A 16,251-nucleotide genomic window follows, 5' to 3' on the forward strand; every position below is an offset into this window, starting at 1 on the left:
TCGTATTAAAATAATATATGTAGAGGTTCGGATGTTTGCGTTGGATACTTGGATATTAAAAAAGTAATATGATTGGTTGTGCAAAGCTAATAATAAAATTGGAAAAAAGAGTAGTACCAAAATTATGTTCTAAATTAAAACAAAAATTAACTTGTAAACTTTCTTACAAAAGAGGGCATGTTTAAGTACTAATTGTCCAAACAGAAAACATAACTGACATCCAACTTGGGCCATACGAAGATCAAGTAGAAACTATGCAAACAACTGTAAACCCACCATCAACTAATAACTACCAGTTCACGAAAACATATACAAAACCAACTAACAACCACAAATGCAAACAGTCACGGACGGCCTCTTTTCTTTGTCGTTTTGTGTACAAATTTGGTCAAAATCAAAAGCTGCGAAGACTTGACATATTTAAAGAAAAGAGTAGCGCCATGTGTATTTGATTTGATTTCAAGAAAGCCGACCACTTGGAAAAACCATACCTGTAACCATCTCCATTCTTTTCCGCTATCGTCTTCATGTTTGTTACCTCACATCTAATGTTTTGGATTGAAACATCACGGAGGTTGTGAAAAGAAAGAGATAACTCATCGGAAATAGCAGACGGTAAACGCTGAAAGTCACAAAACCAAAAATTGTCAAAGTAATCTAAAACATATGCTTATTACTTGAATAAAATATATAAATTTTAATAATATGAAAACACATACCATTCTGTTCTCGGCGACTTTGGTGAACTCAATGATTGAAATTGTTTTCGACCTTTTCAATGTAGAACGTTTACGGCTAACAGATGTGGTTTCAGCAGCCATAAACTTATCAACAACCACAGATTCATTTTTGTTTCTAAACTTTGAACGTGTACGATGAACGATAAGAGACTCATCGGACACCAACATAACTGCTTTACATTTATGAGTGGCCTAAAAAGTTCAAATAAAATAATAATTAGTTCTTTTTTAAGAAATAAAATTAAAAGTAAAAAAGTTATATATGATACTATACCTTCCTCTTTATCGGTAAAACAATTTGACCAACATCAACTTTATATTTCGGAATGGTCTAAAACAGGTAAATAAATACATAAGTAACTATCATAATTCGAACAAAATATCGAATCAGAAATACTCACATCAGAAACAACTATGGAGGACAGACTCGGTTCAGAAATAAAAATATTTGTTTTTCGTGTAGGATCAACCTATAAAACAAAAGAGTATAAAAATATTAATATAGAATGAATTAATACATTGAATTATATAATACTTAAGTAATCAGATATACATGGGAGTTATTCTTCGGTATCAAAAATTTGTCCAGGTCCATCTCAAAGTTGCTTTTGTCCTGAAAAAAGGAAAACGTATAAATAAAAAAATGTAAAGTAATCAACTTAAATTCATAAAAATATAATTAAGTAACTGAACCAAAACCTTTAAACTTAGATTTTCATCAACAACAACATTTGTTTTCCCCTTCGGATCATCGTAAGAAACATAAAACATTAACGGTTTAAAATGAAAAAATATAGGTAAAACAATTCAGTTAATTACAAACTCCTATAAATGAACACAAACTTTTAAACTTTGATTTTTATCACAAACAACACTTGCTTTGCATATCGGATCGGTTTTTTTATCTCAATCATCTTTGAACTACATATAAGGGAAAAGTGTTTAACAATATAATAAGAATGATAATTAAAAATTTAATAAAATACGAAAAAAAACAATGACAAAAAATTACCTTCTTCTTAAGGTCTTCCATTTCAAGTAGATATGAGAAAAAGTTATCAAACTTCGAATCATCAATATCCTACACAATTAACAATAAACAAATGTATAAATACAAAAAAATATTTATGATAAGTTTTAATAAATTAGATTAAAATATAGGGGTTTACATTGAACACAGACTCAAAACTTGCCAACTGAAATTTGTCATCTTCACATTCCACAACAACACTTTCCTGAAAGTCAGTTTCGGCAGTACTACACTTCTCCTTATGTTCGGACTACAAAAAAAGATAAAAAATAACAATGTGTGAAATTCAAGATCTACTTGTAAGCTCGCATTAATAACTAAATAATAGTATAGATGTATAATTCTAACCGCAATAACCAAATCATCACCATCATCACCATAGATGGAGTCATCCAAAACAACTAACTCAACCTTGTTGTTCTGAATTTGAGTACTGGTTTGATGATTAAAGACTGAAAGCTCGAAAATTTTATTTCCAACCATTGAAAAGACAAAGATAGATCGGCTGTCTAAGGTAAGATCGTTTACCATCTTAGAACATCCATGAGTAAAAACACAGCTGTCAGTTAATCCGTCCATCTTAACGTTCCAAAATCTATCTCCTAAATAAAGAGTTGATTGACCACCAATTGAAATTTTTCCCATAAAATTGCCTCCAAAATTCATCAGCCATGACCTGCATAGGCAGTGATAATTAAAAATTAATTTAAAAACCAATATACAGAAAGAAAACATTATTCATCATACTGATTGTATAATATACTACTTACAATAACGCCTTTGTCAGGTGTGATTTTGGATATAAAGCAGTATTGATGAACAAATGATTTAAACACCATTAGAAAGAATGATGATTGTCCAAATGACTGAAACATAAGATAGTTATTTTTTCTTATACAACTATCCCGAACAACTTTGGTGAAGCCATCAGCAAGAACATGGCCAACATCAGTTTTTTTCAGTCTTACAAACCATAACTTGTTGCCATCAACAATCTTAACTGAATCTTTGTAAGGTGGTTGGTCTCCCCAAATCATTGAAGCAAAGTCATTAGGTATTTGCTATGAGTTTAAAAAAAATAAAAAAAAAAAGACAAACATCAGTTTACTAAAAATATGATTAGTATTTAGAATACCAATAACCGTACCAAAAATATCTGGTCATCTTCCTGAATAAGCTTTAAAAATGAAGGACTGTTGTTCATTGGATCCATATCTGAAAATTAAATATGAAGGTTTTTTACAAAATTAAACGGTAAAGTATTTATAGAAACACAATCAATATTTCTCAATAAGCTTTAAAACTTATCTCAATAGTTTTGTTATTACTGATTCACCCACTATTGTTGGTAGGTAGCCAATGCAAATGCAGCTTGTATTCTTATCTTGAAAATAGAATAATTACTGAGCGAAGTAAAAGAATACAAAAAACTGAAGGAGCCCTATGCAGAGCAAAGTAAACACAAAATTCAAACACCTATTAGTTCATCAAAGCACTTATTCTGCAATCCAAATAAAAACACTCGGTAAAATTAGTTTAAAATATACCTTCACATTATGTTTTATATCCAAGTCAAAACACAAAATAATACATTGAAAGAAATTATAAAGCAAGAGAATTCAAGTAATAGAAATATTGAATTTTGATGTTAATTACCTTAGCGTTATCCCCTGTAAGCGGAAGAGAATAATCAATTAACAAAGAAACCTTCTTATATCACTTCATCAATTCTGTCACATTAAAGATGAATTAAGTTAATTGAAAAAGGAATGGCTAAATGGATGAAACACATTAATGGTTTACTTCCAAATTTAAATTTAAAAAAATGATTGACTTCCAAATTTAAAATCAAACACATTAATGGCAAACTTCAAAATTTAAATTTAAGATAATGATTGACTTCGAAATTAAAATTTTAAAATCACACACAATAATGGTTTACTTCAAAATATAAATTTAAAATAATAATTGACTATCATTATACCGGATCAAAAAACACCAAAAAACGATAAAATTAAAATTACCTCTTGTGTTCGAAAAAGATTCAGACTCATGCAGTTGCATAAGTCATCATCAATAAGTTCAAGACATTGACCATATGGAACTTTTCCTTCCCACAATAAGCTTGCAAAATCATACGGTATTTCCTATGAATCGAAACAAAAAACATATAAGCTTAAAATTTAATTTTAATGATGTAAAACTTATATGTAACAACCAATAAATATTTTTAATATGATTGTTGAATAATTTGAATCTAATTAGCTATATAGAAACCAATAATTGTTGATTAAAGTTTATTAAAAATTAGGATAATTAACAATTATACAAAATGAATATAGTCAACTTCTATTTTAGGTAACTTTATTTAAAAATAAGCCAAATATAATTTAAATTTAAAACTACTATAATATGTTGGAAGATTTAATCAAAATTATATATAGAATTTTAAATTTTAAACCACTAACATGTCTTTGTACATTGAACCCACTTAAAAAGGAAATCCAATTAATGTTATTAACTCCAAATCGTTTACTTCCATAATATCCTCCAAATCAAAATTTTGAATTTTAAATCAAGTTATTATCTATCATCTAAATAAGGAAATTATCAGCGAAATATACTAAAAACACATTTGTTGACATTTTTAAAAAATATTAATATATTCTTAAAACAGGCTTCTAATAATTAAAACGATATTAGAAAACATACAAATGTTAGCATCTTGAAGGACATAATCATCTAAAATACAGTGAAAGTTCAAAACTCAATTCCGTATCTATTATTTTAATGATTTAAAGCATATACGGTAAAAACCAATAAATTTTTTAATATGATTGTTGAATAATTTGAATCTAATTAGTTATATAGAAACCAATAATTGTCGATTAGAGGTTATTAAAAATTAGGATAATTAGCAATTATAAAAAATAAATGTAGTCAACTTCTATTTCAGGTAACTTTATTTAAAAATAAATCAAATATAATTTAAATTTAAAATTACTATAATATGTTGGAAGAATTTAATCAAAATTATATATAAAACTCTAAATTTTAAACCATTAACATGTCTAGGTACATTGAACTCACCTAAAAAGGAAATCCAATTAATGTTATTAACTCCAAATCGTTTACTTCCATATTATACTCCAAATCAAAAATTTGAATTTAAAATCAAGTTATTATATATCCTCTAAATAAGGAAATAAAAATTAACAATAATAATTTTGGAACAAACGGATGGATAGCACCGAACCGTTATCATGATCCGAAATTCAATTGTCAAACATCAAGGATCAAACCATTAAACTCCAAGAACAAATATGATATTCAATCAAGCTTCAAACAAAACAATAGAAACGTGGAGCAAAGATTCTGACAAAACAATATTACAAACTTAAAAAAGAGAAAACAACTATAACATTCAACTAACCTCTGTTGCTTATTGAATGATCGGAGTCCGATTGTTATCCAAGATTTAGGGATTCACATGAAAATCAAAATAAACAAAAATCAGTAAGTTTGATAAATGTCCAATACATGAGTTTGATAAATGTCCAATACATGATTAACGTTCATAGACACTACATAAATCAGAGAATGTAGATGATGATAACAAAACCTCTGATCTTGATATTGTTTGCAAAAAAAATATAAATGTTCAATCGCTTAGATTAAAGATGCACAGTAGATAAACAACAAACTAAAACAACATACCTTCAATTTTATGATCGGATCTACAAAATTCAGAACAACATAACTTATTTTGGTAGACTAACAATCCGAGTCCGAATTTCAAAAAAGATTGAGGGTTCACCATGAGAAAATACAAACCATAAATCATTCAGAACATATATTAATAAGTAAAAAAATAATGAACAGAAAGGATATAAAATTACATATTACAAACTTAAAAAAGATAAAACAACTATAACACTTAACTAACCTCTTTTGATTGACGAATTACCGGAGTCCGAAATCAGATCTACAGAAATCAGAACAAAGAAAAAGTTATTACAAATCATAACAAAGATTATTAGAAATCCAAAGAAAGAAAAAGATAAAGTTTGATCGGATCTACTGAAATCAGAACAAAGAAAACGTTATTAGAAATCAAAAGAATCTTTATAAAATGAACTTTATATACAATTGAACAACATAAATAACAACATACCTTTAATTTCTTTAATCAGATCTACAGAAATCAGAACAAAAATGGTTTTTAGCAATCAAAACAATATTCATAAAAACAACTTTGTATAATACAATCGAATAACATAAATAACAACACACCTTTAATTTCTTTTATCGGATCTATAGAAATGAGAAAACAAATGGTTTTTAGCAATCGAAACAATCTTTATAAAAACAACTTTGTATATACAATAACATAAACAACGCAGATCTAGGTTCGATTAGGTATATTTACCTTTGATCTTGATAAAATCTTGAAGATCCGATGAGACGATGAACAATTGTAGAAGAAAAAGAAGATAGAGAAGGGAGATTCGGTAGGTATGATTTCGGTGAACAATTTTGGCTATTTTTGCGGGTATTATTTTAGGGAGATTGAAGATACCTTATAATAAAGATGAAGGAGAATGAAGATTATTGACTCGGAATGGCAATGCTTGAATCGTATGCTTGAACCAGAAGGGAGATGAAAGGAAAATGGAGATGAATGTGGTGTCTAGGGTTTTGGAAAATAACATATAGGATCCATTTTCTGTTGACCCGACCCAACTCAATTCGGATCCCGCCTTTTTTCCTTGGAATCGTGATTGTTGAAAGCTAATTGGGATTTCCCTCCTAAACCAAATTGCCACATCAGCCTAGATGGCCAAAGACAAAGGACACATAGCCCAAATCCATCTCATTTATATATATATATATATATATATATATATAGATTCAATAAAGTATATAACACCAATCAGCAAGTATATAACATCATACAGTAAGTAGATAACACTATTCAGTAAGTATATAACACCATTCAGCACATATATAACACCATTCAATAAAGTATATAACACCATACAATAAAGTATATAACACCCTTCAGCACATATATAACACCATTCAATAGAGTATATAACACTATACAATAAAGTATATAACACCATTCAGCACATATATAACACCATTCGATAATCATTACATCTCCGTATCACCTTCTTCTCCACTACCGGCACCACCATTGTCGTCCGCCGACGTTGGGAGGTGGCCGACACCGCCTCTCTATGAGGAAAATGATCTGATTGAATGAAACATACAATCATGGTTCCACTAGAAACCACTCAGTTAATTTTCGAAAGTCCACAATTGACGTTGCGATGGTGGCAAGATGGTGCGGCGGTGGAAAGGAAGTGCGACAATACGGTGGTGGCAAGGTGGCGCGACGGTGGTGCGATGGTTGTTGATGAAAATGATTCGAATTGGAGGAGGAGGATTCAAATTCTGGAACAAGAAAGAGAAATCATAATTTTAGAGAACTGATTTACAGTTTCCTAAAATCAAGTGGATATAAAAGACAGAATTGCCCATAGAATTTTCAAATCAGTCCAAATTAATAAAAATAATTTACAGTTTGGTCCCTATTGATTTCAACCATTAGATCAAAGATCTAATGGCTGAGATTCTTTTTTACCCTTCTCACACTTTTGGTCCTTTTTACAGGAACCTCAATCTGTTGTGTAATTAATTCAGTAGAAACAGTGGCATCTTGGGGGGTGGGATAAGGCTTATTACCATTAGGTCATGGGTTCGATTCCCACAAGAGGGGGTTTTCTTATTGGGTTTCCTCCTGAATTGGTATATAGACATTATTGCTTAATGGAGATGGATATGATCGGGTGGTTCCGCTGGTGGCACGATGATACTCCAGTGGTCCGTCAGTGATCCAAATTTGCCGTTCAAGAAACAAAAAAAAAAAGTACGTGTTGTTTGGAATTTTGTCAGAACAATAAAAATTGAAGTTGTACTTATTTTTAGAAATTTTTATACTATAAATAAGCAAGTTTTTCTTGCATTATTAGTTGTACCATGTGCATGAGGTGATTTTCAAAAAAATTCTTCTTTTATTTTTCATTTTCATTTTCATTTTCATTTTCCATTTAAAGTTTTTATCTTTTCATTTAACTTTTTTTATTTATTTACAATTTAACCTCAACACTTTTTTTATTTTCAACTTTAGTCCTTTATACTTTTCATCTTTTACAAGTTTTTTGTTCTACGTTTCGTTCAAAATTTGGCGAGTCAACACGCTGCAACGTGTGTGTATGGTTCAATGTTTTTTGTCTGCTTTTCCTATTTGACAGGCCCGTCGCAACACGTCTATTATGCTTCGTTTGACAAGTTTGTTCTAATGTGCGGGTCCTAAATTGACTTAGTTTTTTCTTTCTACGTTTTACATTTCAGTCTAATTTCTTCGCATTTCAATGACTTTACGTCTGTTTTTCGTTCAAAGTTATTTTTACTCTTTTTATTTATTTTATTTTACGAGCTCTTCTGTTGGTGGTGGTGTGGCATTGGGCTACTTGGCACATTTTTACACATATGTTTAACCTATTAAATTTTTAACTAAAAATAATTTGTTTCAAGTTTACCCTTATACTTCCTTTACTTAAAAAAAACTATTTTTAAGTGCATATTTTTATGTACGTGTCGGTATGAATTTGATTTTCTCTATTCGACATAAACTTTTTTCTGGAAATAAGTCAGATCAAATATAATATGCTTTTGTTCAAAAAACATTTTTACGTCCATATTTATATGTACGTTTTGGTATAAATTCGAGTTGGTGTATGTTTCAAAGTAAACTTTTTTTGGGAAATGAGTGAGGTCAAATATAATATGCTTACTTGCTTATTATATGAATGTTTCGCAAATTTTGTTTCGAACTGACTGGAGTCAAATTGTGGTTTCTTTTTTTCCCTTTATTTCCAAAAGTTCTAATTAATCTCTTTCGATTATACATGTCAATTTTTCTGTTATACCTGTTATGTTTTCTATGATATGTCGAAATGCACGTTTTCATATGATTAACACATCACATAATGTTTGGACTAATCCATTCGATGTACCCTCGCCGCAACACGCACGAGTGTTATTGCTAGTTTGGGTTTAAAATAGTACGTTTAGAAAGAAACAGAAGCCTAAATTGAAGTAATGAAATTTAGCAAGCTTATTTAGAAATAGTATATATACTAAATTTGAACTTAGGACTTCATTAGTGATTATCAGGAGACCTTTCCAGCCAGTTTATTTAGAAACAATATATACACTAAATTTGAACTTAGGACTTCATTAGTGATTATCAGGAGACCTTTCCAAGCCTAAGGATTTACTTATGCGCTATTGTTTAAGGTGGGTCTTGAACATTGATGTGATCAACGGAGTGATCCCGAGCTGGCACAAATTATTCTAGGGAATGACTTGATTAATTACAAGATCTCTTAAAACTACGTCATCGTCAACGATCTGAATATAGCAGGCAGCAAGAGGAGGAGATGGAAGTGGTGTTCCTCTGAAGGTATGATTATAAAAAAGGTAGTGGCACATTCATGCTTTATTTTCATTCATGGGTAATTTTGTAACCTAACTTCATTGTTCAACGTCTTCATGGGCGATTTGTAATCAACCGTTTGTTGATAGTGAAAGTGATAAGGATCCGTTTGCTTCATTATCTTTATCAAACAAACTATATCCACCCATTCATTTACATTTCCGTAGAGGTGACTCATCTACTAATGAATGGATCGATTTGGGCAGTGTTAATAATTACTCTTAAGGGAATGGGTCAAATGGTTAAACTAATACTCTTTTATATAGATTCAAAGTAAGATTTTTTTTTGTATTCATTTGATCATTTCTCCCCTATTTTGTTTTCAATTTTGTAGTAGTTCATCTTATTTTTTACATTAATGTTTTTCAATTTCTTGCGTGAGTGGCTTTATTTCTTACAAAAGGACACTGCTCTAGCCACATCAGTTGTTTGTTTATGAGTCCATGTTTGCAGTTGAAGATGGCACATTCCTGCAAATTTCCAGGTGATTTTTTCAAGTTCTTCATTATCAAAAAGAAATCCATTCAAACAATTTTCTTCTACAAATTCTTCTATTTAATATTGTTGTTGTGGTGAGCTGGTTGGTTAGGAAAAACAATCTATGTTAAGTGCTGATATATAATTGAACTAGTTTAAGAACCCGCGAGGTTCGCGGGTGGACTAAAACACAAATGAATAACTTTAATTTATTGAAGTAATCGTTTGAATTAAATAACCGTTCATGTAACGCTCCGCATTTTCGAACCTTTCTTATTTTAGCAAGTCGTGTTGTACCTTCCATATTTAGACACTTGAACTCTCTTTGTAATCTACTTTCGTTCCGTTTGTAATTCGAGACTATTGATCATAATGAAAACGAAGCTATTTTATTCATGTTTGTGTTAGACTTATGTGCAAATTTTCACGCTTGAACGATATATTCGTTATTACGCTCGATACTCGTTAAACTAGTTGAAACTATTAAAATGATGAGATTCAAATCCTAAATCTCGAAACTCGAAAGCTTTGTGAAACGAATAATCGATTAAAGAATAATTTTTTTTATTCATTATAAATATGGTCACTTTTCAAATTGTTTGGATTAATTAAATTAATTAATTTTATTTAAAAGTTTAATAACCTAGTTAGTCTCGTTAAACTTTTAAAGTTAGAAAAAAAAAAATATATATATATATATACAACTAACTAACCAAGTTAGTTAGTTGTGAAGCTAGTTTCTTTTTTTAAATAACATAACATAAGAAGTTACTAAGTACAGGGGCTGTTTGTGTTAATTGATGAAAATATATGGTTCTGGAATCAAAAAGGAAAAAAAAAAGAAACAAAAACGCTGACCGCGGGACTCGAACCCGGGTCAGCATCCCCACAGTCGCACAACATAACCAGCTGCTCTGCAGCCCTTTATTGAACATTACCCGGACAAAAATCCATTTAAGGACTCGCTACAGTGGCCCAGATTAACAGCCGCGAACTGATTCCCCATTTCAGCGTTTTGAGCGGGATTTTTATGTTTTTTTGAGTTTTAAACCTTGTTTTAACATTAATTACTCAACTACAACCTAACCCAAACCTTCTCCTATAAATACCACACTAATCCAAGTCCTAAACACTTTACAAACTCATCTAAATCTCTCTCAAATCATCCAAAAACGTAGCTGCAAATTGGTGTTCGAGCAGATTCATCCTACTTCACAAAAGTGAGCATATCTCACTCGTTTCTTGTCCGTTTTTGCTCATTCTTTTTCCTACTTGCTTGGTTAATCATGTAGTTTGATTCCTTGACTTCTCCTTGGAGAAATCAGACCTGGAATTGCTCCGAAATTGACCAAAAACTTTCTGTTTTGTTTCAAACTTATGCAAACTTCATCCAACTTGTGTGAAACACATCTCAAACCAATGTCCTAATGCTTACAACCTCTCTTATGGTTGGTTAGGCTTAAAAACATGGTTGAGACATCTAAATCAGAGGTTAAAGCCTCATAAACTTTCTGTTTTTAATTAGGGTTTTACCCACAAGTAATGTTCAAGTGTGAAACTTGTTGAATGTGAGATGGTTGGATTAGCTTGGGCTATCCTTCATAAGAATCCACTCATTACTTGATGTTTTACTATAGATTAGTTGTTGTTAATACTTTGATACTTGTATGTTCATGACCCTCCTTGTTGTTTATAACAACAAGTGTAGTGGTGAACAATAGAGGTGCCTAAATGGAAGCTTGTTCTTCCTACCTCATGTATGTATTCTATGACACAAAGAGGTACCTAAATGGAGACATTAATCTCCTACCTCATGCTTGAATCTTAAGACTTGTAAAACTATATAATATCTAAGTTATTCTATATGTATACATCTAAGTAACTAAGACTTGATGATGACTTAATAGTTATTTGTTAAGTGGACGTTACATCATCTATGACCATGCCCTTGTTACGACTCTAATGGATCTTAGAATCCATGAAATCATACCAACTCTTTTGAGTTTCAATAGTGTCAAGAACAAGAGTTATGTGTACAAGATGATTATTTTCACCTATGTTACTTTCTTTATATTTTAAAAACTCCGAATCTATAATCTTCCGTATACGCCAAACTCACACACCTACGTTTCCTTGTGTAGAAGGACAAGGTGCTCCAAACTAACTCATCTACAAACTTGCTCTCGGAACTTCAAGTCACCACTTGTAAACCGTGAGTATACTCGAACCCATTTCTACTTTTAACACTTTGGGTGCAACATGTATTCTATATTAAACACACACGACACTTGAAACTTATTTGAAACTTACTCTATCCATTTAAACATGAAACATGAAACTTGTGAATCTTGAGACTTTTTGTGCAATGTGAACGTTTAATTCTTGTGTGTAGTTCCGCCTTAACAATAGTAGCGCTATAGGAGTAATGCACCTCCCCGTTAGTCTTTGGGGTATTGTTAGGAGGAGACATAACAACCTCCCGTTAAACTTTGGGTTAGGTACTTTAAACGCATTGGGAAACTTGGGCTATCACTTGGACTACGTAAACTAGCACGTTGAAACTATTTTGTTATGTTCATGTTGGATATGAGTTTTTATTCTATTATGCTATGTAAACAAACTTGTATACTCGCTCTTTGCTTTTGCATTGAAACTCTATTTTAATACATGTTGCAGGTTGATTATTGAAGTATGGATGATTCATGAAACAAGTTTAGGGTGGACTAGATACACACCTAGATTAATCTATCATTTTGTCTGTTATGTTATGTTATGAAACAATGTTGTTATTTTCTTTTGAATCATGTATGACTTTTAGTTTTGAAATGAAGTTTGAATTTAAATTAATTATTGTCACATAGTGTTATGACGTTTTGAGCAATCTACACACTTCGTCTCATCCCGATGTTTCCGCCATCGGTTGGGGTGTGACAGATTGGTATCAGAGCCATAACTATAGGGAATTAGGAAAATTGCCATGCTTTTGCCCTAATCTATAGTTCTAGGAATTTTGCCTCTTATTTGTTGTTTAAAACTTTGTACTCTACCATGCATGCTTCCTAGCTATACTTTTGATTAAATTTATGTGCCTTTCCTAAGGCTAACACGAATACACTTATGCTATTTTTATACTCTTGTAACACCAACGAGAAGAATTTACCAAAATAGGCGTGAAACCCACAATTTGGTAAACGACTCTCATTCTACCTTTAATCTATTTTTGCACGAAATTTCACCATTAAGCTAGGAGTGACATCCACAACTTAATGGTAATTTCCATTTCAACTCTAGTGGACCCTCGTCAAAGTGTCAAAATTTATTTTGGCCGACGAGTACCAACCACATTTAGGGTACGAAATCGTCAAGTTAGGGGTGAAACCCGCATCTTGTCGATTAAGTCCCATTCCTTGATTTTTATTCTCGCCAAAGTCCCGAATGTTTCAATCATTTAGAGATGTGTAGTAACCGGAAGGGTAAGATACCGTTAATCGCTTCTCGACGAGAGTATCTTACTTATAGGCCAAAGCACAATATCTCTAATTCGAAAGAACTTTCGACCCACTTTGGAATAGTCGACGTTTCTCTACCCGAAACACTCCAATGTTTTATTGAGCCTCTCTTTTATGTATCTCAATTTATATGTGATTTTTATACTTGAACGTTCGTTCATTTCAAAATGTTGTTTTAAACATTTCGCACGCTATCGCAATCACAAACAATAATAATCCCTCGTGAACAAACTAAATTTACAATGCTTTCATTCATTCATGTTATGCTATGTGGAATCCATGACTATGCTATATGAAATGTTTAAACGTTTGTGCTATGAAACTTTTATGCAATGAGTCTTTTGTGCCATGAACCCTATATGCTATGTGAATAACTATGCTACGTGAATGAATTTATTTTCTTAATCAAGCATTATGACCAAGTCTCACCTATTCGTTCTTTTGAATCTTAGATGTCTTCTCGTCTCTCCAATGCGTCTAAGAAGTCAAAGTCTTGTTCCACCAAGAAGATGATGGCTTTCATGGCCGATCAATTTGCGCGCGTCGTCCCAAAGGTCATTTCCGAGATTCGTGCATCCGAAACTCCTCACTCATCCGTCGACTCTAAGGTCGAAATACGCAAACCCGCCTCGTTCAATTTTAAGCACTTCTCGTCGTGCAATCCCAAGCCATTCACCGGCAATGATGGGGTGACCGCTATGCTCGAGTGGTTTGACAGCATAGAGGTCACATTCATCAATAGCGATTGCCCTGACGAACTCAAGACACGTAGCGCAACCGGGGTATTCCAAGCCCGCGCTCTTGAGTGGTGGTCGAATGAAAGAAACATCCGTTCGAACGAGTTGGCTTATGCGTTGACCTGGGAGGAGACTAAGGCCCTAATGATGGATGAGTTTTGTCCTCCGCATGAGCAAAGAAAATTAGAAGAAGAATTTTGGGTTTTAAAGCAAGTTGGTGATGACAACCTAGCCTACACCACCCGTTTCAAACAACTTAGCTTCATTGTCCCTCACCTTGTATCGACCCCTGAACGCAAGAATAGCAAGTACATCAATGGTTTGCCCCCTACCATGCGAGACACCATCGAGGCAGCCAAACTCGATAGCATCGAAGCCATTTACCGATTAGCCGCGTCCTTGAACAACAATCGCGTTCGCGATAAGCAAGCCGCAAACCCCGTTTCTTCTAAGCCAGCCCATCAAATTACCCAACAATCGAATAACAATAGGGGAAAGAAGCGAAAGCAATCCAACCCCGTTTGTAACGCGATTGTGCCGCCTGTTAACCCAAATCCTATCGCTCCTGTTGATGCCCCCAAGCCGTACACTGGGATTCACCCCAAGTGTACCACTTGTAACTTCCATCATCCCGCTAATGCTAGGTGTCGTCGTTGTGAGAATTGCAACCGTTATGGTCATACCATCAGCTATTGTCGCCAAGGGCAGCCAGCTCAACCAGTTCAGCAAGCTCAGCCAGCTCAGCAAGCACCACAAGCTCAGCAAGCGCCACAAGCTGCACCTGCTCCTCAGAACGCAAGGCCACCTAGGGCATGTTTCAAATGTGGGGATGTTAATCATCTTCGTCCCCAATGCCCTCAATGGATCCAAGAGCAGCAGCAACCTCCTCGTGGACGCGTCTTCAACCTAAACGCAAATCAAGCACGCAACGACAATGATGTCGTTAACGGTACGTTTCTTGTTAACCATCTTTATGCTTCGATACTATTTGATACTGGTGCGGACAAAAGCTTTGTGTCCTTAGAATTCGAATCATTGTTAAAATGTGCACGCTCTAAGCTACCTAAGTCGTTTTCCGTTGAAGTCGCCAATGGCAAGTCCATCTTAGTCGATTCCATTCTCCTCGATTGTCGTCTTATTCTTAACGAGCACGTTTTCTCTATCGATCTCATACCCATGCAACTGGGTAGTTTCGACGTCATCATAGGCATGGATTGGCTTCAAAAGAATCATGCCGAAATCGCTTGTCGCGAGAAATTCGTTCGCTTACCTCTTCCCTCTGGTGATGTTTTACACGTTTATGGAGACCGACCTTCAAGGGGACTAAAGTTGATGTCCTGCACACAAGCAAACAAGTACTTACGCAAACAGTACTTTGCCTTTTTAGCCCACGTTGTGGAAGAAAAAGGCAAGGGAAAGAGCCTAAGTGATGTTTCAGTGGTGCGCGACTTCCCTGACGTCTTCCCTGAAGATTTGCCCGGTCCTCCTCCTCCTCGATCCGTTGATTTTCGTATTGATCTCGTACCTGGCGCAACTCCTGTGGCCAAGGCTCCTTATCGTCTTGCACCTTCCGAGATGCAAGAATTATCTTCGCAACTTCAAGAACTACTCGAGAAGGGTTTCATTCGTCCAAGTACCTCTCCTTGGGGTGCTCCCGTGCTCTTCGTTAAAAAGAAAGATGGTTCTTTTCGCATGTGCATCGACTATCGTGAGCTCAACAAACTCACCATCAAGAATCGTTACCCTCTGCCGCGTATCGATGATCTCTTTGATCAACTCCAAGGCGCTACCTGTTTCTCCAAAATTGATCTTCGTTCTGGTTATCATCAACTTCGAGTCCTCGAAGAGGACATACCCAAAACCGCTTTTCGTACTCGCTATGGACATTACGAGTTCGTGGTTATGCCTTTTGGCTTGACCAACGCACCCGCTGTGTTCATGGATCTCATGAATCGTGTTTGTAAACCTTACTTGGATCGTTTCGTGATCGTCTTTATTGACGATATTCTCATTTATTCTAAATCTCGAGCCGATCATGAGCGTCATCTTCGTCTTATACTCGAACTCTTGCGTGGTGAACGTTTATACGCTAAGTTCTCTAAATGCGAGTTTTGGATCAAAGAAGTTCAATTCCTTGGACACGTTGTTAGTGAAAAGGGAATCCATGTCGACCCTTCAAAAATCGAAGCTG

At 33.7% G+C, this 16,251-nt stretch overlaps 1 protein-coding gene across 1 annotated transcript; it reads right to left on the bottom strand.

Annotated features, from left to right (window-relative positions):
- Window positions 1–91: 91 nt before the first annotated feature.
- On the bottom strand, window positions 92–2,290 carry LOC110905951. The gene is made up of 8 exons (XM_022151348.2): window positions 2,119–2,290; window positions 1,910–2,020; window positions 1,753–1,821; window positions 1,294–1,353; window positions 1,142–1,210; window positions 1,015–1,071; window positions 720–932; window positions 92–622 (listed from the first exon to the last, which is right to left on the bottom strand). The coding sequence occupies exons 1-8, from the start codon at window positions 2,251–2,253 to the stop codon at window positions 395–397; spliced, it is 942 nt and encodes a 313-aa protein (XP_022007040.1). The 5' UTR covers window positions 2,254–2,290; the 3' UTR covers window positions 92–394.
- Window positions 2,291–16,251: the final 13,961 nt, after the last annotated feature.

The sequence above is a fragment of the Helianthus annuus genome, chromosome 14, assembly GCF_002127325.2.
Source record: "Helianthus annuus cultivar XRQ/B chromosome 14, HanXRQr2.0-SUNRISE, whole genome shotgun sequence".
Taxonomy (NCBI): Eukaryota; Viridiplantae; Streptophyta; class Magnoliopsida; order Asterales; family Asteraceae; genus Helianthus; species Helianthus annuus.

Excerpts from the sequence above, each read along its gene's own strand:
- LOC110905951 (XM_022151348.2), bottom strand. The coding sequence starts at position 2,253 with ATGGTTGGAAATAAAATTTTCGAGCTTTCAGTCTTTAATCATCAAACC. Across the intron at positions 1,822-1,909 it reads GTTTTGAGTCTGTGTTCAAT|GATATTGATGATTCGAAGTT; the intron begins GTAAACCCCTAT and ends TTAATTGTGTAG. Across the intron at positions 1,354-1,752 it reads TGGAAGACCTTAAGAAGAAG|GACAAAAGCAACTTTGAGAT; the intron begins GTAATTTTTTGT and ends TCCTTTTTTCAG.